We start from the raw sequence: 22393 nt of genomic DNA, 5'->3' as shown, positions 1-22393 counted from the left end.
TCCTCAGGAGAAAAAGTGGGAGCGACTTGCAACCATCCCTGCTGGCTTCCCCATTGACTTGGCTTATGGGAAGCTGGCAGGGAAGGTTGCAAATGGCGATCACGTGACCGCGGGGCACTGCAACCATCATAAGTGTGAGCCCATTGCCAACCCTCTTGATCATGATCACGTGACCATGGGGATACTGTGACGGCTGGAACTTTGAGGACCAGTCGTAAGTACCACTTGTTCAGCACTGTCGCAACTTTGAACGGTCTCTGGTCGTTCACCAAGGACTACCTGTAGAGAAGGTGTTGGTGCTCGGTACGTAGAATTTTTAGTGCTTCGGCTTAATTATCCTGGTTTGATCCTGAATTGGATTCTCCTCTCTTATTTAGGACCCATCGCAGGAGGTGAGAACCAAGAGTTCCCTGGATGGAGAGAGGGTTACCTTGGATGTTGACCAGGAAGAGATCTATAAAGACGTTAAACAGAACAATAACGGAATTATCCATTTGTTGGGTAAGGAAATGCTAAGAATTAAAGCAGGGGTATCCATAGTGGGGCAGGGGATCAAAAAAGTCAAGATGGTGTTCCTCAAAGGACAGTGGCTGTCTTCAGTTCACATTAAGCTTCGTTCTGGTTTGTTCTGCTTTGCCTTAGCACAATGTGTGAGCCTTGTTGCTGGCAATTTATAAAACTTAAGTTTTTTGGTTTCAGGTGTTGTGCTAGGTGAGCCAATATTATAAATAAAGCATTATTTTATAAGCCTTGGTTAAGAAGCCAAAGCTTAACGCTGTATTTGCACCAGTTAGTGGGAATATGTCTGGCTGTGAAGCTGGAGGAGAGCAAGCGTGTCCCTTGAGATTATGAAAGGGAGTTTGAATTTTCTAGGTTGGAAGACCCTTGCTGCAAAGAAAAAGAAAAATGGAGAATGAGTTGGAGAAACAAACTTAAATCTGTTTCTCCTTTGCTGACTTGCACATTGCTGGGAGTTTTTGATGCCAGGGACCATTCAGAAAGATGATTTGATAAAATCGTCAAAGTGGCTGCTTTATTTTGTTGCTCACGCAGGTCATGTGTGAGTAAACATGTTCAGGCTAATAGAAGACTCCTTTGATTCTTTCCTCATAGAAGAACAAGGCAAGTTCACTTGTCTCCTTTTTTTCGAACAGCAATTTCATAAGGCAGCTTTGTCCCAATAATGTATTTTCTTTTTTCCTTCCTTCCTTCTAAAAAAAAAAAAATTCTGTCCTTTAAAGGTAATAGAAGTGAAGAATCTGGTGATTCCAGCTCCTTGCTTCCACCTGAAGGAGATGAAACAGTTAAAGCTTCTCCTGGTAAGGTATGTGGAACTTCTGAAGGAGAAATGCAAAAAACAGGTTAAAAAAAGGAGAAAGGTCCCTTTAAAGGAATTGGGCTGGAGGACAAGGCTGTCTAAAGCAGTGTTTCTCAACCTGGGCAACTTTAAGATCTGTGGACTTCAATTCCCAGAATTCCCCAGCTAGCCATGCTGGCTGGGGAATTCTGGGAGTTGAAGTCCACAGATCTTAAAGTTGCCCAGGTTGAGAAACACTGGTCTAAAGCATTCAAGCAATGTTTAATTTTTAAGCAAGCTGCTTGGTATTTTACTCCTTCGCATACAAACATCTGTACGGATATTTCCACATGATTCAGGGAAACTGGGTAATACGAGCGTGCTGGGAAGCTAAGATGTTTTTAATTTCCTATTCCTGAAATACAGATTTATTTTCTTTCCCATTTCTGCTTGGCCAGCTGTGAAAATGCCTTGCATTCATCCTAGATGGCTATCAAAACAGATAAATTAGAGGGGACAAATTTGACCTGATGCTTTCTTGTCGGAAAATAGGATTTGCTGTCCATTGAATCTGAGGATTGGGTACTTTCTGGTCATCCAAAGAAGCTGGCACAGGAGATCCTAGAATTGTAGCAAAGGCAGAGAGAGACTTGAAGGTCCATTTTTTTGGACTTGTTGCAATACAGTGGAACCTTGGTTTATGAACTTTTCATTCCGTGACTCTGGCCGCAACCCGAATTGGGCGCAACCCGAAGCAAATTTCCCCATAAGGTTCAATGTAATTACCGTTAATCCGTTCTGGCGTGGAGGACAGGGAGGCGGCTATTGCTTGGAGGGAGAGTCCCCCTCCCTACGACCACGTGTCAGGGGCGGAAAATGGCCGCGGACCACATGTCGGGGCGGAAAATGGCCGTGGACCACGTGTCGGGGCGGAAAATGGCCGCGGACCACGTGTCAGGGGCGGAAAATGGCCGCGGACCACGTGTCGGGCGGAAAAATGGCTGTGGACCACGTGTCAGGCGGAAAAATGGCCGCGGACCACGTGTCGGGCGGAAAAATGGCTGCGGACCACGTGTCAGGCGGAAAAGGGCCGCGGACCACGTGTCGGGCGGAAAAATGGCCGTGGACCACATGTCGGGCGGAAAAGGGCTGCGGACCACGTGTCAGGGGTGGAAAAATGGCTGCGGACCACGTGTCGGGCGGAAAAATGGCCGCGGACCACGTGTCAAGGACGGGGAAATGGCCGCGGACGTGTCAGGGGCGGAAAAATGGCCGCGGACCACATGTCGGGCAGAAAATGGCCGTGGACCATGTGTTGGGCGGGAAAATGGCCGCGGACCACGTGTCGGGCGGAAAAATGGCCGTGGACCACGTGCCAGGGACAGGAAAATGGCCGCGGACGTGTGGGGCGGAAAAATGGCCGCGGACCACATGTCAGGGGCGGAAAATGGCTGCGGACCACGTGTCGGGCGGGAAAATGGCCACGGACCACGTGTCAGGGGCGGAAAATGGCCGTGGACCACGTGTCAGGGGCGGAAAAATGGCCGCGGACCATGTGTCACGGGAGGGAAAATGGCCGCGTATCCTGTTCATACCCCGAGGCGGAGTTCACAAACCGAAGCAAAATTTTGCGGCCGGAGCTGCTCGTAACCCGAAAAGTTCGTTAACAGAAGCGTTCGTAACCCGAGGTTCCACTGTACTAGTTCGAGCTCTCAATTCAAGCTGGGCTGTTAAAGTCCACTTCCTTGCTTCATTCACGATTTGCAGTTATATCCCTCCGTGATCCAATCGCTCTTGACGTCTTCCATGATATAGACAAAAGTTAAAATATCCGTGCTATGATTAAAAATACTAATAAAATAAGAATCATAAAACCTCAGATAGAACACCACAATATAGCTACAGTGAAAATATAAAAAAAAAGTAAAAGAGAAGAAAGACAAAAGGATAAAAGATGAACTCAGCTAAAACAAGGTTTGTTTGTTTTTTTTTTACCTCCCAGCCCATTTTACCCTCCTCACCTTACCATTATGCTGTCTGTGTCCTTGGACTTGGGAGCGTTCATTTGTGTAATCAAAGGCAGCTTTGTTTTTTAGCTAGACTATCCAAATCCTGCCTTATTTACTTACAATAGAAACATTACTGAATTGCACCCAATTTTCCCAGGCCCTCCTTCCCTGACTGGAGGGGACAAGATGGGTGCGTCTCCAGGTGTGACTTAGGAAGGAGATGCGGCCGCAAACAGGTCCTTCTCTGCAGAAGAGGAAGCCAAGCTCTTGGGGTGCAGGAATGCAGCTGAACCTCTCTGTTAGGTTCCTCCTCCGTTCTTTTCTTACGGAATTACCATTTAGTCATTACACCGTGGAAACCGTCTTTGGATTTTGCTAGCCAGCTAGCTCTAAAGTCGGGTTCTTCGTGGTTTCAAGATCTGTGTGGCTTGAACCAAGCAAATCTTTTCTCCAGCCAAAGACACATTAGCTACCTTTGTTCGTGTCCCAAAGTGAGGCAATTTAAGGACGCCCATTTAACTATAGGTACTCCTTGCTTAATGACCATTTGTTCAGTGACCGTTCGAAGTTACGGTGGTGGTGAACGAATGGTATTTACACCTGGTTCCCAAGGTTACAGCCATTGCAGCACCCCTGCAGTCATGTGATCAAAAGTCGGGCGCTAGATTACCTGCCTGCACTTATAACCACAGGGTCACTTCAACTCCCCCTACCTGCCTATCTCCTCCCCCCATCTCTGCCCTTTTGGCTGCCCTGCACAGCGGCACTCCATGGTGGCAGCATGCTGGGGCTGAAATGGAGGCCTGGGGTCTTCAGTCTCAGCCACCCCCCCAGGCCTCTATTTCACCCCAGGGCTGCCTCAACCCCTGCGCTGCATCTAATCACCCAAGTGCCACAACGCAAAGACCCAGCCACCTCTGCCACCCTGCACGCTGCAGGCCCTGCTGTGCCCCGCTGCCATCTTCTTCCTCCTGCTGCTGATGAGGTGCGCCCGGCCTGGCCCCGCGCAAGGCACGTGCTGGCCGCCCCAGGCCTTCTTCCTTAAGGCCTCTTGCACCGTTCTCCAAATAGCGTGTTGTTCTTGTGATGCTTCGGAAAGCCTCAGAAGCGTTTTGAAGGCTTTTCAGAGCATTGCAAGAATGGCACGCGCAATTTGGAGAACGGGTGCACTATTTAGAGAATGGCACGAGTGGCCCCGGGAAGAAGGCCTGGCCCGGCCAGCAGCAGGAGGAAGACGGTGAAGGTCAGCTGGGTGTGGCAGGGCCTGCAGACACAGGGCAGTGGGGGCAGCTGGGGCTTTGCACTGGGGTGCTGGGGTGGCTGGCCATGGCATGGAGCTTGAGGTGGCACTCCTTGGTGATGGTGCAGGGGCTGAAGTAGAAACCCGGTGGAGACTGGCTGAGACTGCTGAAGGCCCTGGGCCTCTGCTTCAGCCCCAGCGCTGCCGCCAAGGAGTGCCGTTGTGCAGGGTGGCTGAAAGGGCAGAGATGCAGGGGAGATAGGTGGGTGGGGGGAGTTGAAGAGAGGCAGTCCCTTACTTTACCGAGGCTTGGGACTGGGAAGGACCAAGCTGGGAGTGGCTTGGATTGGGGTGGTTCCTCGCCTACGACCGGTGGGATTCGGTTAACAATAGCAATGGGTAGCGCTGGGATTGCTGTCGCTAAGCGATGCAATCACATAACATCGTGCTTTACAACTGCATCACTTAGCGATGGAAATTCCAGTCCTAATTACTGTTGTAACTCGAGGACTACCTGTATCATCATGTTTGCATCAAATACTAGCCTATGGTTTACTACAGTTCACTTAATTAACCCAGTTGTTGGATTCATGCAACGTACTAAGCCACAAATGAAATAACTATTTTAGCCTAGGATTTGTGGGTAGCTATCTTGCCAAAAGTATTTCCAGTTGTCAGTTTGATGGATCTGATGTGGTCTTAGAAGGGTTTAACCCTGTACTGTGTTTTTAATGCTGAGTGTGTGTTGGTATGTGCAAAGAGTAAAGGCAAATGTGATTCTGCTCTTTGTTGCCTGCCTGCCTGCCATCCATCCATCCATCCATCTCCCCTTTTTGCACCTAGGGCACTCTATAACAGGGTTCCTCCAACCTTGGCGACTTGGATGTGTGGACTACAACTCCCAGCATGCTGGCTGGGGAATTCTGGGAGTTGTAGTCCACACATCTTCAAGTTGCCAAGGTTGAGGAACCCTGCTGTATTACACTTATTCTTGCCAAATGCCAAATGTTACTCTGTGCAGAAATTTATAATCACGGAACGACGTGCATATTGGAGACACTCTGCAAGTGACTGTTTCCTATTTCCAGGATCTCATGAACCTGAAAGAAGCTGGTGTTTCATTGAATGTGGTCGAGCCAACCCCGATCCAACCAGGCCAGCGGACTATGTTCTGGCAAGTCATGCAGGAGGAGGATGGAGATGCAGATTCTTTGGGTAAGGATCTCTCAGGGTCCTAGAACTGGGAGGGTCCTTAGGGGGCCTCAAGTCCAACCCCTGCTCAGTACAGGATGCACTGGAGTATCTCTGACAGATGGCCATCCAGCTTCTCTCTGAGGACCTCTATCTGATCAGATAGGAAAAATGTGTTATCATTATTATTATTATGGTTGGTCACACAATTAGCCAGATGTTGTTATATTTTATTTATTTATTATGAATATTTATAAATTATATATTTATAAATTATAAATATTATGTATTTATTATTATTATTAATTATATAATAATAATAAGTATAATTCTCCTTGCATCTGCCTATCCCAGGGCCTTGGGAAGGACTCGGTAGGTGGATAAAAATGCCAGATCTAGTCTAAACATCAGGCTGACTGGGCGACCAGCAACAATTCTCAAAAACTCTGGGCAGTTCACAAAGTAAAAACACAGAGAAAAGAACAATAAGAACAAAGACGAAGGAGCAGAAGATAGCAAAACATGCACACGCTACTCGGGGGCATCAACCCCACTAACCAAAAGTCTGGACAAAGAGCCAGGTCCTCAAGACCCTGCGAAACAGCAGTAGGATAGGAGCCCCCCTTATTTTGGGGGGAACCTCATTCCAAGGGCAGGCCCTGCGGCAGAGAAGGTGCACTTCCAGGGTCCCTGTAGATAGCATTGTTTAATCAAAGGAACCTGGAGTGCACTAACCTTGTCAGGCTGGATTGACCGGGCAGCTGCTATGGGAGATAGGTGGTCCCTCGAGTAACCAGGACCTATGCCATGTATCAAGCTGTCTTGCATGGCCTTGATCTCACTTGGTTTTCATTAGCCTGGAGGCCTCTGGAAGTATTGCTCTGTAGTTCCCAGGTCCTAACCCTGCTAACTAGGAATTCTGGGAGTTGAAATCTAATGTATCTGGTAAGCCCCAGGTTGCGAAAGAGGCAAGTGAATATCACCTACAGTATTACCCATAGTAGTACAGTATTACCCACTGCTCTCCAAGTAGGTGGGCAAAGTCTTGGCTAGAAGAAGACTCTTCCTCCTGTCTACCATCTGAGCCAGGGATGCCTGGAAATTTCTCCTTGAGAAAGGAGGGACTTTCTGCATGTTGTTCAGCTTCTTGGCTATGAATCTTTCACTCAAAATATGGAGAATTGTGAATGTAAATTACTCATCTTTTGTGCGTAGATCATTCCCGTGTTCCCAATATTTCAAGGGCGGGATGTAATTGTAATCCTGATGACAATCCTAAAAGTCAGTAGTGGTAAATTTTTGAGGGATTGGGGGCCACAGCTTCACCTCACAGCCTTCTAGAGATTCACAGGAGATGTCTGTGGTGATGGAGTATGTCTTTTTTGGGCTGGGTGGGCAGAGGAACTAATGGTGGGAATGGAAGCAGGGAGCATCTTAGATGCAAACTGCTGGTAATCCCATCCTTGGAAACCCTTCATCTCAAAACTGGACTGAAGTTATGTTGCTGATTGCTCGGCTGTGGGGCTGCAGGGCTGTGTGTGATTGATCATATTTACAGAGGGGCAAGCCTTTATTCCATCTGCCTTGCTGTGGATGGGAGGCAAAGGGAGCGCAGGTCGCAGGAGGCCCCCTTTGGAGTTCATGGCAAAGCCAAAGCCAAAATGGGAGATTCCCTGATTCACCATGGGGAAGACATTTAGGAGGGCCAAATACAGGTAGTCTTACTTACTGACTGTCTCATTCAGTGGCCATTTGAAGTTATGACAGCACTGAAGAAGTAGCTTTATGACCAGTCCTCAAACTTGCAGCCATCGCAGCGTCCCCTCAGTTACGTGATCATAATTCGGGCGCTTGGCAACTGGTGCACATTTATGATAGTTGCAGCATCCCATGGTCATGTGATCGTCATTTGTGAGCTTCATTGCCAGCTTCCAACAAGCAAAATCAATAGGGAAGCTGTCAGAAAGTCATAAATTATTGTCATGTATGTCGCGCTAACAACTCTTAATGACCGGAGCAGAACAGATGTCGTAAGTCGGGCGCAGACATATGATGTTTCACTTTACAACCGTGTCACTTGGTGACAGAGTCGCCAGTCCTAGTTGCGGTTGGTAAGTGAGAACTACCTGTACGATCTTGTTACTTTATGCAGAGGAGTCTGATTTCTGCAACACAGACTAGTTTCCCTACTAGACTTTGGATTTCTTTGTGTGTGGAAACAGAGAGGGAGAAGGGATGGAGATCATGACCAGTCTAGAAACAAGAAAGACTCCTGAGGTTGAAAGACTTACAAATAAGATAGTTGCTGGCTAGTTTAGCTGCTCATCGAAGTAATGGAAATCAAACTGAAACGAATGAAGGTGCCTGGTAAGCTAAAAATTCACCAGAATCTGTACCCCGAATAAGTCTCTGTCTCCCTCTCTCTTGAATTCCAAGAGGGACTGTTGGTGCCCAAACCGGACCTTGCCTCCAGTCCAGATGAAGAAGAGGAGCAGGTCTTCATCCGGTTTCCTGTCGAAAGTGAGAGAATTGCAGATCATGAATCAGGTAAGGAGGAAGACGAGAAGAATTCCGGGCGCTCCTTGTGGGAGGGGGGTTTGGAGAGCATCTTATTTCTTCTCGACCAGTAAAAGGCAATTTTGCTTTAGGGTTATGGCGTAAAACGTACAACTCAAGAGGAAAACGGGAAGAGGTTTGCTGTTAATTGCCTTTGAATTTCACACAGCGCTGGGAAATGTCATTGAAAGTGTCATTGAGGTTGCTTTGTTCAAAAAAAAAAAAGTACACACAGCTTCTCACTCTCCGTAAATAAGAAAATAAGGGTATGTGAATATGGATCTGTTTGATGAAATTGTATAGCGTGACTGCCTGTATGAGCTGAATGACTAGTCTACCTAGATCCAGGACTGTTGGCTCTCGGCAAGAGCAATCTTGGGCCAAAATCTCTTTAGATCTACTTTGAGAGAGAGCAGACATGAGATCCTCTGCACACCGCACATAGCCTGTGCTTTACCGCTGAGACCCAATCCCTCATTACAATAAAAAAATTCTTATGTGTAACTGCTGAGTCACGTTTCTCAATTGTGTGTTCCGGTTTAAGGCATATTCCCCTAATGTTTCTTTTTCTGAGCACGTGTTTCTTTACTTATTTATTAATCAAATTTGTATGGCCGCCCATCTAACCAGTGGAACCCCGAGCGGCAAACGAACCTAAAAACATTTTGAATCAATTAAAAGACAAAAAAAAACGGGTTGGCACCCTCTTGCTCGAATGTGATTTTGGAATCCAGTTTTCTGCATCTATCACCTGTGACAATTTTGTATTACAATTTGCCAACCTACTTAACTATGCCATGCCACTGTTCACTTTCATCAACCTCCCCCTTCTGTCCAGCGCTACGGTTTAAAAATAACAAAAAGACTTCCACCCTGCCACGCCATAGTGAAACATGGCTCGTTTTCTGTTCGTGTTCACCGTTTTTCTCGACTTAGGACCCAGTGACACTTCATCTTCGGAGGCTGCGCCCAACCCGTCAGGAGGTGCTCAGCTCTCCCGAAGCGCCTCTTGCCCTCTCCGAGATTTCACTGGCTCTCATTGGAAGCATCCCCGCTGGACAGATGATGAAATCCAGGCTTTTATTGACATCTGGGGGGACACATCTGTACAGCAAGCCCTCTTCTCAAACTACAGGACCGTCTCTCAGTTCCAGTGGATCTCGGGCCAGATGAAGGCCCGTGGCTATGACCGGAATTGGCTCCAGTGCCGGGAAAAAGCCAAACATCTCCGGAAAAGCTACAAGGACTGCCTGGGTGGGAACAGCCAGTGGGGACAGGGGAGGCGAACATGGCCTTTTTTCAACCAGCTGAATCAGTTCCTGCGCATTGAGCAGGATCTGGTGGTTCCACGGGAGATACGGCGCAAGGACGTCCAGCATCATCTCGTTGACCGCCGGCGCAAGAGAGCGAAGAACGTGGCTGGTCAGGTGGCGAAAGCTTCCCGGGTTCGGGTGGAGGCTTCTGGGTTGCCAGCGGTGGAAGCCCATGAGCTGCAGTCAAAGCAACAGTCAAAGCATCGCTCTCGCTTCCCCAACAGCACAGCACGCTCAGGTTTGTCTTCCTTTAATGCTTTACCCATCCTTTTGGGGTCATTAATTGGCTCTCCTGTGTATGCAAGACAATCTTTTTATTAATACGGCATCTATGCAAAAAAGAACAACATTCATGAATATACACATACAAGGCATTCCCCTGTATATGCCCACCACTTCCTGAGGGTCATCTGATTTTTTTTAAAAGCTTCCTTTCCCCAACGTATTTGGGTGTTCTTGCAAGAAAGGGATGCCCCGTAAGGTGATAGTCTGCTTCCCAGTGGAGCCCAGTTGGATTTAGTACTCTTATCTAACTTCTGCTCTCCAGACTTTGGCAAGAAATCCTTGTTAAAACCAGCTTATTTAGCTGCTGCTGAGAATCCAAATTGTACAGTTATTTAGTCCTTGTGCCATTAGCTGTAAATAGTAATGTCAGATATTGCTTGCCCTAACTGGTGATTTGGGAAGCAACAGTTGTCGAAACACCTCCGCTTTACTGATTTATTAGATTTATATCCCACCTTTTGTTCAGAAGCATAATGTGTGAGGTAGGTGGGGGTGAGAGGGAGGAGTTATCCCCAGTCCTCCAGGGAGCCTAGTTCAGGGGGGACCAGAAGTTGAATTTCCCATTCCAAGTCCAGTCCTTTCACCACTACTCCACACTGGTTCAGGGACTGAGAGAGAGGGATTGGCTCATGAGTCACCCAGGGTGCTTCTGTACCTCAGTGGGGACTAGATCCTGGTTCTCTCTGCTCCTAGACCAGCACCCAAAGTCTCCCAGGGAGCTCCTGTGGCTGAGGGTGGATTGGAACATGGGTCTCCCCACTTCTATTCCAGCACCTTCACCACTACCTTGGACTGACTCTCTAGAGCAGAGTTTCTTTCCCATGCTGGCTGGGGAATTCTGGGAGTTGAAGTCCACACATCTTAAAGTTGCTAAAGTTGAGAAACACTGCTCTAGACTTGGGCAGTGGCAAATTTTTATATCTATCTATCTATCTATCTATCTATCTATCTATCTATCTATCTATCTATCTATCTATCTATCTATTAAAAAAAATAGAGTAGCCCCAGCCCCTCTTAAAATAAAACATATGTTTATCTTTGCTCTAATCTTAATTCAGAGATAGCCAACAGGATTTTTAAGTGACTGTTTCCATCATCTCCTTTCATCAACTTTGCTGTCTTGGGCTGATGGAAACGCAGATCTGAAACATCTGGGGGGCAACATTAGGCCTTTCCCCAATTTAGTGCAACCCATCTTATTTATTTCAAGACTTTCCAAGCTACGAGACTATAAATTTCTCATCCTGTTTAGGTTTTGCCCTTCCTGTAAATGAAATTGCAGCCGTTTCCATGCTGGTTGTCCCAGAGGCTCTTCCACCTCTGCCGGATTCTTCCCACGGTAGCCTTGCCACACGTTCCTCTTTAAAAACCCAAAGGAAGAAGCTGCGTTGAATGATCCCACCTGAGAAACCTATTTTTCCTTAAAAAAGGCCAGCAAAGGGCGGGCGCTTGCATGCACAAATATGAGTCTCTGTCTGAGCTCTGAACTTCATCCCTTAAGACTCCTGTGTTTGCCCTCTCCTCCCCACAGGATGCCAGAAGCCACCGCTGACCAGCACTGAACGGGTGAGAAACGTCTACAAGCCCCGGCGGGAAAGGAGACCGGACGTTGGCCAAGCCCGTGGAGCGATTGCGGACTCTGCAGGGGGAAGCACTCTCAGGGGCCCAGCCTACAGGGCTGATCCCGTACCCTCTAGTGAAATAGAGAAGGCGTGGGAAGAGTGCGAGAGGAAGGCTGTGGAGAAGCTGGAAGGCTACTTGCGCGAGAAGGGATGGGAACTCCAGACTCGGCACTCGAGCCGGACTGGAATTCTGCAGGATGTCTTGTCCATCGTGTGCAAGGGCCGCACGGCTGCATCTCTGCCCGTCCTTACTTCTTCTATCCAGGGCTCCCCCCCACCTTCCAAAACATCCCACTCTGAAGGATCAACAGAGTCACAAGTCTCAACGGAGCCGTGCCAGAACCCGGCGGCTCCTTCGCTTCCTCCCCCTTCCCAGGGCAGCTTGTCGGACAGAAGCGCTCGCCTGAAAAGGAAACGCGCCCTCCCGGCACGGTTCCAGTGCTGACGCGTCCCGGTTTTATTCCTTTTGGTACAGCGTCAGCTGGTTAGTTGGGTCCCACGCTCATCAGGGTTTGGTGTGGTGTGTTTTGTGCTTTTTTCCTTGTTTCCTCTCTCCCTTTCTGTTACCGTTGTAGAATTGAAAGATGTGTGTTTGATGCATTCCGGGGCTTCCTACGTGATAAATAAAACTTTATGGGCTGAGGATGGTGGTTGGAGTTTGTGGGTAGTTGGCTGACAGGGCAGGAGTGCCACCCTGGCATCCGGGCAGTGTAAGTGGAGCAGTTCTGCAGTTCTGTTCATTTTTTTAAAAAATTATTTATTAAATTTATAGGCCACCAAACTCGCAGCGAGTCTGGGCGGTTTAATTTGGCTTTTCCTAAAGCAGCAGTCAGCATAGGGACCACAACTGATTTTCAGTGCCGTTACAGCCTTCGCTAGCAATCAAGTGGCAGTTCTGTAAGTTCTTCTGCTTTCCTAATTCAGGATATTTCCCTTTTCAGAATCTACTCAATATCGGAGACTCTTGAAATCTGGCAACTCTCTGATCTGGAGCAGGGCATTCTTGGTTCTGGATATTCTTCCTCAAGCCATTTTTCTAAATGAATAACTAGGTTCCCTATACACCAGGAGTCAGCAGTTTTTTTCTGTAAAGGGCCGGATCCTGCCCCTCCTCTGTTTCTGTGGGTGCATCTGGCAGGTTGGCAAGCCGAGGGGCACAGCAGCCATTGGATAGTGCCAGCCCACCAGCAATGATAGGATGCCCCACTTTTGGCCCACTCCTCACCCTGGGAGCCTGTGCCTGACAATCTGCCACCTGCCTGCCTTCTTAGCTTGCAGGCCATACAAAAACAGGTGGGGCAGATTTGACCCGTGGGCTGTACTTTGCCGACCCCTGATATAGACAGTTAAGGTACGTTATACCTTTCTATGAGAACAGATGGGATTTCTGAATGCTAGCAAAAGGTAGTTGCTGCTTCTCTAGGTAACATCTGGTTCTCTAACTCAGGGTTTTTCAAACTGAGCTCTGTGGAGCCCTAGAGATCCCCAAGGACTTGAATGGGTTCCCTGGGACCAAGAGGGAAAAACTTAGTCCCTTGTGGAGAGTTATTTCCCCCCCCCTTCATCACTAAGGTAATGTGGGAAAGGTGGGGCTTGTCAGCTGATATTCAGAAGCCTCAAGCCTCTTAATCAGGTCTATTTTTTTTTTAATAAGCAGCAGGTGCCATGACCTGGAAACATTTGAAAACGCTTGCTGATATGCAGAGGCATATCACTCCTCTGAAGTGTACTGGTCTATGACTTGAGAATCCTCCTGGACTCATTTGCTCAGTTGCAATCCTACTGGGAGTAGGAGGCCTGGGCCTCGGTGTTCATGTTCTCATCACAAGTAGACTAGACTATTGCAATGTGCTTTATGTCAGTGTTTCTCAACCTTAGCCACTTTTAGGTGTGTGGACTTCAACTCCCAGAATTCCTCAGCCAGCGTGCTGGCTGGGGAACTCTGGGAGTTGAAGTCCACTCATCTTAAAGTGGCCAAGTTTGGACAACACTGCTTTAAGGCCTCTTGACTCAGCTGCTAGATATCTTCAAGGCCACCTCCTGCAATGGAACCAGCCCATTCTGTGCACTCTTCCCAGTTGAGGGGGTAAAAGCCAGAAAGGTGGCTTTGCATGTGGCCTCCAGCGTGGAACAGTCTCCCCCCAGAAGCTCAGTTGGCACCTTCCATGGCATCGTCCCTTAGGGCTGTTAAAACAATTTTTTCTGTAGGGCCTTTCATGGGGTTTGGTGGGTTGGCAACTGCCTTTTTATTTTATTTTTTTTTTAATTTATCTACAGTTCCTAGAGCTGTTTTCAGCCATTTCGTGCTATTTTTTTACAAGTGTTTTATTGTAGGTTTGGTCATTTATGTTGCTTTGATTGTTGTAAACTGCCGGAAGTTGTCCCTGATTAGAGCAGTGTCCAAACATGATAAATAAAAGAAATATCAACACGTAATGCCCTTCAGACACTTCGTGAATTTCTGGCATTTCTGAAATGAGTTTTGTGCCAGGGATATCAGAAAATTCAAGAGGACGGTCATGGCCATGCAGTCAAAGCGCCACTTGTGTGTGTGTCAATGTCACATGTCCAAAGGGTGGGGCTTTGATCCTAGGGTCATTCATTTAATTTATTTGATTTAGGTGCCACCCGACTCCAAAGCAACTCTGGTTGCCTCACAATATAGCCGTGTTTCTCAACCTTGACAACTCTAAGATGTGTGGACTTTAACTCCCAGAATTCCCCAGCCAGCATGGCTGGCTGGGGAATTCTGGGAATTGAAGTCCACACATCTCAGTTGCCAAGGTTGAGAAACACTGCAATATAGTAACCAATAAAAACTTAATACAGAACAAATAAAGACGACGGGATCTGGTCACAAAAAACCATATTCAAAACACAAACTCCATCTACCTAACCCAAGGTTTGGGAGAACCATAGTCATGACCACTATCTTGATTTTTGGGGGATCCTCAACCCCTCTTTTGCAAGATTTGCCTACAAATAATGCTAGAACAGTGTTTTTCAAACTTGGCCACTCTAAGATGTGTGGACTTCAATTCCCAGAGTTCCCCAGCTGGCTGTGCACACCTCTTAAAGTGGCCAAGTTTGAAAAACGTTGTGCTGGAGGATATTAACCAACATTGTACTGAAAGTCTCACCACGTGTTTCATGCCATTGTGGGGAGACAGGAAAGGAAAAGAAGGGGGAGTAGATATAAACAACTCAAGAGTTAGAACCCATTGGTGGCTTTTCTTAAATGGTAGCTAGCCCACGTAGCTAGAAACCTGGGAAGAAGTGTTTCAAATCAGGTAAAGAGACTCCATCTTAATAAACTCTAAATAAGGCTAGGAAATTCCTCTAGCGTTTTCTAAGATTCTGTATTGACTCCCAGACAAGCATTAAAGAGATCTTACTGAAATCTGTGTCCGCCTTGCTTTCTTGATCTCGCCCAGCGGAGTGGAACTTGTCATCAAGAAAATAAGAAAATGATCACGAACGGAATCTCTGCGCTCATCGTATCATCCTTGGTCTTAAGTTATATTCTGAACTTTAATTTTGAACTTTTCCAGGAAAAGTGCGTTACGAAGTGTATTAAGTTTCTGCAACCATATTTAGAGCTGGGGTGCCACTTGCCCCCGCTGGAAAAAAAATAGACAAAAATGGCAGGGTAAAAATAAAGTGCTTTGCAAATACGTTATTGTTGGCCAGAAGGTTGAATACGTTGGCATATGTGGACCGCCATCGTTTGTTCTTGAGGAGATCTGCCTACAGATTTTGCCAAAAGATATGAATCAGCACTGTACTGAAAGTTTTCTCTGAGTTTTTTGCTGTTTGGTGAAATGGATTACTGTAATGTGCTCTACGTGGGGCTGCCCTTGAAGAGTATCAAGAAGCTTCAACTGGTGCGAAATGCAACAGCGCAGGCGGTTATGGGTGCCCCTAGAAGGGCACATGTTACACCTCTGCCCCGCGAGCTGCATCGGTTGCCAGTTTGCTTCCAGGTCAAATTTAAGGAGCTGGTAGTAACTTATAAAGCCCTACATGGCACGGGACCAGATTATTTGAGGGACCACTTCTCCCTGATTACATCCGCCTGCCCCATCAGGTCTGGCAGGAGGGGCACGTTATAGCCCCGTCTATTAAGACGTTACATCTGACGGGACCCAGGAGACGAATCTTTTGTGCTGTGGCCCCCACCCTCTGGAACATCATCCCCCCGCCCAGGTGAGATTAGCTCCAACCCTACTGATCTTCTGGAAATCTCTTAAAACAGTGTTGTCCAAACTTGGCCACTTTAAGATGAGTGGACTTCAACTCCCAGAATTCCCCAGCCAGCATGGCTGGCTGGGGAATTCTGGGAGTTGAAGTCCACTCATCTTAAAGTGGCCAAGTTTGGACAACACTGTCTTAAAACATGGTTTTATCAGCAGGCATGGGGATCCCTGGCTAAAAGGGAGCCTACGAGTTGGTTTTACTCTGTGTGAGATTCTGATGCATTCTCCTGCTATCTTGTTTATGTTTAATTGTTTTTACTGGTTATTTAAGATTGTTTTAATTGTTGGTTTTATTGTACGCCACCCAGAGTCATACCCATGGAAAGGGTGGCTATATAAGTTTGATGAATAATAAAAATGGGAAAAAAATTAAACGTCGCAGGGCAGCTGGGGAAGAAATGGAAGGGAGACTAGACAGAGTCTAGAGACAGAAGGCAAGTCAGTTGATGCTTCTCTCATTACTGGCAATTCAGCCCTGAGGGCTCCGGGTTTGGGGATTACCTAAAACGCCATTGTTTTGGTGCAAACGTCTGTCCTGCATGTACGGGGTGAAGTTATTATTAACAGCCCAGAGTCTCTGGGAGTTGGGCAGCATGTAAATTTCATAAATTATTATTACTGTTATGGGCAATCTACAATTAAATTCACAGTCTAAGACTGGTGGAAGCTTAATCAAGTCCTAACCAAGGACCAAAGGATTATTAAGGTGGTATCTAAGCATATAGGCAGTTCCTAGCAGGGTGTTTTTTTGTGTTATATGTTAACAAAAACACAGGTAAAAAAGCAAAATGCCAGTAGCAGAATTGCCTGGAAAGAAATAGCAGGAGGAAACCCCATCAGGAGATAAATGGTATGAGTCCAAGAAACAAATGTCATCAGAACATGGACAGAATTCCTCTTTCCGTCTCGGCTTGTGTTGGGAAGAACTTCATTCAGCTCAAGGTGGAGAATGAGCTGAAGAAAATGCCCAAGGCAGGGTCGTGAGAATGTGCCAAAGAAAGCTGAACTACAGGAAGAAAGATGGGAATCTTCGGGGTCTGAAAATGGAGATTTGCACCGCCTCTCGAAATTCACAGGCCAGAGCACACCCACGGCCACAACCCCACCACCTCACATCCGATGGTCAGCTGATTTGTGAGAATGGATTAGCGGTTAATCCATATAAGCATATAAGGGATCGTGCAAGAAGAAATATGTGTACCCAAATCCAGACAGCTGACTATCGTGAACAAGTCTCAAGACTTGGTCTGTGTGTGTCGTACTAAATGGAACTGTGATCTCAAGCAACCCAACGTGACAAACCTGAATAGGAAATACAAGGATGAATATCTAAAAATTGGGTTTTATTGGGCTGGAGATTCCCAAGTCCCTTAGATTCAGAGGTATCCATACAAGAGCAATCTTCGCTAATGTTTGTTATGAGGTGGGGTATATGAGGTAATTCAAGTGATCGATAAATATTTTAATTTTGATTTTTTTTTTAATGTGTCTGTGTGTAAAGATTTAGTTTCAAAGGGGCTTTAGAATGGAGGGGATGGGAAGGCATATAAAAAATGCAAGCATAGTCAATCTCTTATTTACCAGAAAATTATATCCTGTGCTCTTCTAGTCAAAACCTAGGAAGGAAGTTGTTCATTAATTGGATAGTTTCCAGTTTTTCTGGAAGTTTATTTAGTGATCCAAGATTGCAGACCCTTTGAGAAACAGTGTTTCTCAACCTTGGCAACTTTTAAGATGTGTGAACTTCAGTTCCCAGAATTCTCCAGCCAGTATGCTGGCTGGGGAATTCTGGGAGTTGAAGTCCACACATCTTAAAGTGGCTGAGGTTGAGAAACAATGTTCTGAAAGCTCCAAATGAACCTACTGAGTTGGACTGAACATGTACAATGATCACAAAGTATATATAATTCTTATTTAGGCATGGTAGTTTTCAACACCAAGAGCTGTTATGAAACCGATCTGAATATCTCATAGTTGAGAAACTTTCCAGCAAAATTTAGAGTGTAGGAAAGAAGACGATAAGAAAACTCAATGTATGCTTTGATTTAAGTGGAATATTGGTTTAGCTGTCAAAGCAAATGTATAGGAGAGACAGTTTACAATGGCCCTCAATGTGAAGAAAGCATCTTTCAAAGATTGTGTTTGATGATCTGTTTGCCAATTCACGCAGGAGAGAAACCTTGCAAATGTGGGGAAAGCTTCATTCGAGGAGCCAGAATGAGACATAGAATTCATACTGGAGAAAAATCTTTAAAATGCTCAGAATCTAGGAAAAGATGAACCTGAATGAAAGACAAACCATCAGAGACTCCATTCTGGATTTAATCTTAAAATTGCTAAAGAGTTGAAAGAACTTGGAGAACGCATGAAGGAGACAGAACACTGAGTGGACTTCAGCAGCAAAGGTCTTCTCATTAACGATTCAGATGTAAACGTAGGGCAATCATTGGTTTGTTTCATTTCAAATCCAGTTTGCTAAAATCAAGTGGAATGCCTATTGCTGCAATTTGCAGTGGATATTAAATAGCCAGGATATTAGAGGAACTTCTCTCTGTTGCACTAAATGGATAGCATGGGTGAAATACAGGTCCCTACAATCGGTTAAGCATCAGAAGATGTTTAATTTCTGTGTGTCTAACTGGAAACCTTTCTTTTAAATGAACTCTGCTCATGCTAGGATATTTCTTCCAGAAAGAGATAAGACAAGAATTTTTTAGCTTTATATCTGATGGGAGGGGGAAAAAATTCAAAATGTTCTCAGCAGGGACAAGAAACAGATGAGATATGTTGAAACATTTCAAGGGAAACGTGATGACAATTGAAAATTGTTCATAAAAATGTGAGTCTGTTCATCGAAAGACCCAAGTGATGCCATAAACCTGTAGTAATAAGGTAGATATAACTTAGACACATTTCTATGGTAAGACCATAGGGAGGGAAATGCATTGTGTTTCCTAAGTCTAGTAAAATGTGTCATAACAAAGCAGGATAAACTTTTTTGAATGTGGAAATGCTTCAGTAGACAGAATATTAATTGAGGTGTTAGAGGATTAATTGTGGAAGGCGATCACAGATACAACAGCTTGATTTCAGAGAGAATTTGGCAAAGCAAAAGCAGATCTGTGTGAGAGATGCATTTTATGAGCGTCTTGGGGCAGGAGAGAATGTCAGTGATAGCTTTGTACTAATTCAATTCGAGAATCCATATTGGATAATGATTATAGGAATTTTCTTAGTGTGGACAATGCTTTTGTTGGAGTTCTTGTTTGAGGTAGCTCATGCAGACCAGAGTTCTCTGATTTATATAGCTGAAGATGCAAACGGCAGGTTGGGAGGACCTCTTGGTTTAGCTTGAGCCTTCCTGGATTATAAAAGCTGAGAACTGCACGATGAGTTAAGGGTTGTGGCACCAGTGTACAGTTGCATTGCCCTTCAAAGATGTACCAAGGAGAACTATAAAACTCCTGCGCCCTACCAAGTAACTTTTGACCAATCTCTGGTGTTCCATTTGGAGGTAAGAAGGCAGCATCTTAATTTCAGAAGTTATTGGATGAGGTAGATTATCTGGTTATCAAGATTCATATCAGTTGTGGCTTTATCCTGGCGATTGATAGATACTCCTCTGATAACCTTTGGGGACAGTTTTAGAACTGGAACAGGGAGCGTCTTCCCAATCTGTGGGACATTCAGTTGCTTTCTGTGCCATCTACTATGTTCTTGTGAACATTGGTCTGGGACTTGGAGGTACTCTTATAACGCCCATGATCTTTCCTGGAAGGATTGACTACAGAAGGGCAATGGTGATGTTGCTTGTGAGCTTCAGAGAAGGTTGTTCTAGTGAGAGCAGCAAGCTTTTTATGTTTTGAAGGTGACACTGGAAGAAATCTGTTTGCCATTGGCCTGTGACCTCAATCAAGTCCATCTGGTCTTCTACTGTGTTTAACATTTAAGTGATAAAATATGGTGGTGCTCTCCATTTTTCCCACTGCTGTTGAATTGATCATGGATGTGGGGAATATAGATTTATTGGAAAGTTCTCACTGAATACTATAGGATTTTCTTATAAGTGTTTGGGCAGGGTAAAAGATTTTGGGCAATCCTCTCAACCACTTTTCCTGAATATATACAAGTCTCCTTCACACAATGTCCTTCCACTGTTCTTCTCCACCCCTTGTTTTAGCAGAGATCGCATCTTCGAGATCTCTGGCAGATTTTTTTGCTAGCCATCCCACTCAAGTTATTTTATTGCATAAATCTAGGGATTCTCTCTAGGTTGATGTTCACCTCATCAGCTGATTTAAGCTGCAGTCTGAAGCAGAGCACTAGGCTGTCTTCCTTAATCCATTCTCTTTGAGGTGGTTGGGTTTAATGTTCGCCAGTCTGCTTGAAATTAACTTGCTTTGAAAATGTTTCTCTCAGCATTTCTCTTTCAGGAAGCACCCTTACAATGGCGTTTTTAATATGCTGAAACTTGTTGAGATCTGTGCTTTCCATCCATTAATAAAAGGGAGTTTAAAGCTGAATCCCCCTTCAGTAGAGAAACCATCATGTTTTGTACATCATCTCTTTAATGTTCGAACAAGTACAGCATATATAATAAACCTGTGAAATGCTGTCTTTGCTGCAGCAAAACAGTTATGCTATTCAAGAGATTCTCAGTGCATACTTAGAATATTTCCATCACGTGAGTGTAAGCAAACATTTCCTTGGCTCACGTCTTATGTACATCTTGCACAATTGAGGGGAGCTAAGGTTATTGTCCTGTTACAGAATTTTGACTTTAATTACCTCGTTCTGAATACACACATCCCTGAATATAAATGCGTATCGTGTGACCTGATTGTGCAAAAGGAACATGAGCTTTAGCAACAACTTTCTAACTCGGTTGGAGGAAGGAAGAGGGCAGGTGGGGCAGCCGTAAAAGGTAGGTTGTAGAAAAGAGATGTCCAGATCCAGACAAAAATTCCTCTCTGTCTCCCTTCAGGTGATGAGAAGAGACGCTGGATCCAGATGAAGAGTTCCCAGATGGAGGGAGAGATGGAGACGTTAGCGGAATTCTCGCCGTGGAATCTTCCTGGGACAACAGCCGTTCACGAGCCAAGCTGTGAGTCCAGCGTGGAGCAGGGGAAGATGACGCTAGAAGAAGAGCCCAGGGAGGTTTTAGAAAATTTTATAGCTCTCTGTAGTGAAACCTCTGAACTGCAGTCTATGGCAGAAGAACCTTTAGTTTCAGCATATTGTAGAAAGTACCACCACAAACCAGGATTTGTTATGACATACCCTGGTGAGGATCCCTCTGAATGTCCAGTGTGGATGGAAAATGCCCAACAAAAGTCATGTCCGAGAATTCAGACGGGGGAAAAGCCCTTCGGATGTCCTGAATGTGGGAAATGCTTCAGGCAGAAAGAAAATTTAATGCACCATCAGCAGTTGCATGCAGGAGAGGTTCCACACGAGTACCCTGATCTTGGGAAAATATTCCATCAAAGAGAACATTTGTTGAGAGGTCTCCGGGCAGGGAAGAGACTCTACGAATGTCCTGAGTGTGGGAAAAACTTTCCTACTCGAGAAACTTTAATTAGACATGTGAGAATCCATACCGGAGAGAGACCCTTCGAGTGTTCTCAGTGTGGCCAGTTCTTCAGACAGCGAGCTCATTTGATACGACATCAGCGGATCCACACAGGAGAAAGACCGTACGCGTGTCCTGAGTGTGGCAGAAGCTTCTCTCGGCGCGACAGCTTGATTGACCATCAAAGAAAACACATCCACGAGAAACCTTATCAGTGTCTCGAGTGTGGGAAAAGCTTTTGTCACAAAGGAGCTCTCCTTAAGCATCAGCGAGTCCATGTGACCACAATTGTAATCTGAAAACTCAGCGTCCTGTAAACAAAATTTAATCCCAACTGCTTTGTCCTTGTACTTTGTCCTAATTAAACATACGTTACATAGACAACGTGAGTCTCTGGTGCATTGTCTAAGATAAAGGGAACTAAATTTTCTAGCATTGTAATTGAGTTGTCTCCACTGATGGAAGTTGGGTGTTGTATAATAATATAGACAAGTACATTTCTCCTTTGAATTTGATGGGACTTTCATATGCATAAATATGTTTTTCAGAGGGCGATCCAATTTGCCAGTTTGGTCAAGACACCAGGCTAGAAACCGGGAGACCCTGAGTTCTAGTCCCACCTTAGGCACAAAGCCAGTTGGGTGACTTTGGGCCAGTCCTCTCTCAGGCCTTGGAAGAAGCAGGCCAGGGCAAACCACTTCCGAAAAGCCTTGCCCCAACTGCAGGGACTAGGCCAGGCAGTCGCCAGGAGTCAACACTGACTCAAAGGCGCACACACACAACTCATCCAATTTGGAAGGGTCCCGTCACCGCTTTTTCCCCTTCATCCCTCTAGTACTGCTGCCTCGAAAGCAGAACTAAAGGACTCTTATATAAAGCAAAAGATTCCTTTTGAAACTTCAGAAATGGATCAAATACGTAAAAAAAAGTCACTTGGATAGAGTTGAACTGAATTTTACTAAATCCACGGAATGAAACAAGATCCAGTAATTTAGACAGGAGAAAACCCATGCCATCATGCCCTCAAAAGCGCAAGAAATTTAATTCATCGT

The 22393-nt window shown here is 45.6% G+C and overlaps 1 protein-coding gene across 5 annotated transcripts in view; it reads left to right on the top strand.

The window, feature by feature from the left end:
• The window catches only part of LOC103057193 (zinc finger protein 18-like), a 28227-nt gene extending 6509 nt beyond the window's left edge, over positions 1-21718 (top strand). For 3 of the 5 annotated variants that reach the window (XM_088129456.1, XM_088129458.1, XM_025169441.2), the window contains 6 exons: positions 378-501; positions 1242-1324; positions 5635-5761; positions 8174-8284; positions 9230-9844; positions 11423-14191. In XM_088129456.1, the coding sequence (XP_087985582.1) occupies positions 378-501; positions 1242-1324; positions 5635-5761; positions 8174-8284; positions 9230-9844; positions 11423-11958 (1596 nt within the window). In that variant the 3' untranslated portion in view covers positions 11959-14191. Of the gene's footprint in view, positions 1-377; positions 502-1241; positions 1325-5634; positions 5762-8173; positions 8285-9229; positions 9845-11422; positions 14192-20753 lie in introns of those variants that run through there. The other 2 variants (XM_088129457.1, XM_088129459.1) reach the window with 2 other exon arrangements.
• The last annotated feature ends 675 nt before the right edge of the window (positions 21719-22393 follow it).

This window comes from Python bivittatus, unplaced genomic scaffold (genome assembly GCF_059951505.1).
Source record: "Python bivittatus isolate LINGU-HERP-01145 unplaced genomic scaffold, Pbiv_v1 ctg000810_np1212, whole genome shotgun sequence".
Classification (NCBI taxonomy): Eukaryota; Metazoa; Chordata; class Lepidosauria; order Squamata; family Pythonidae; genus Python; species Python bivittatus.
Note: the sequence above shows the minus strand (reverse complement) of the source record. Positions and strands in the feature narration are given on the sequence as shown.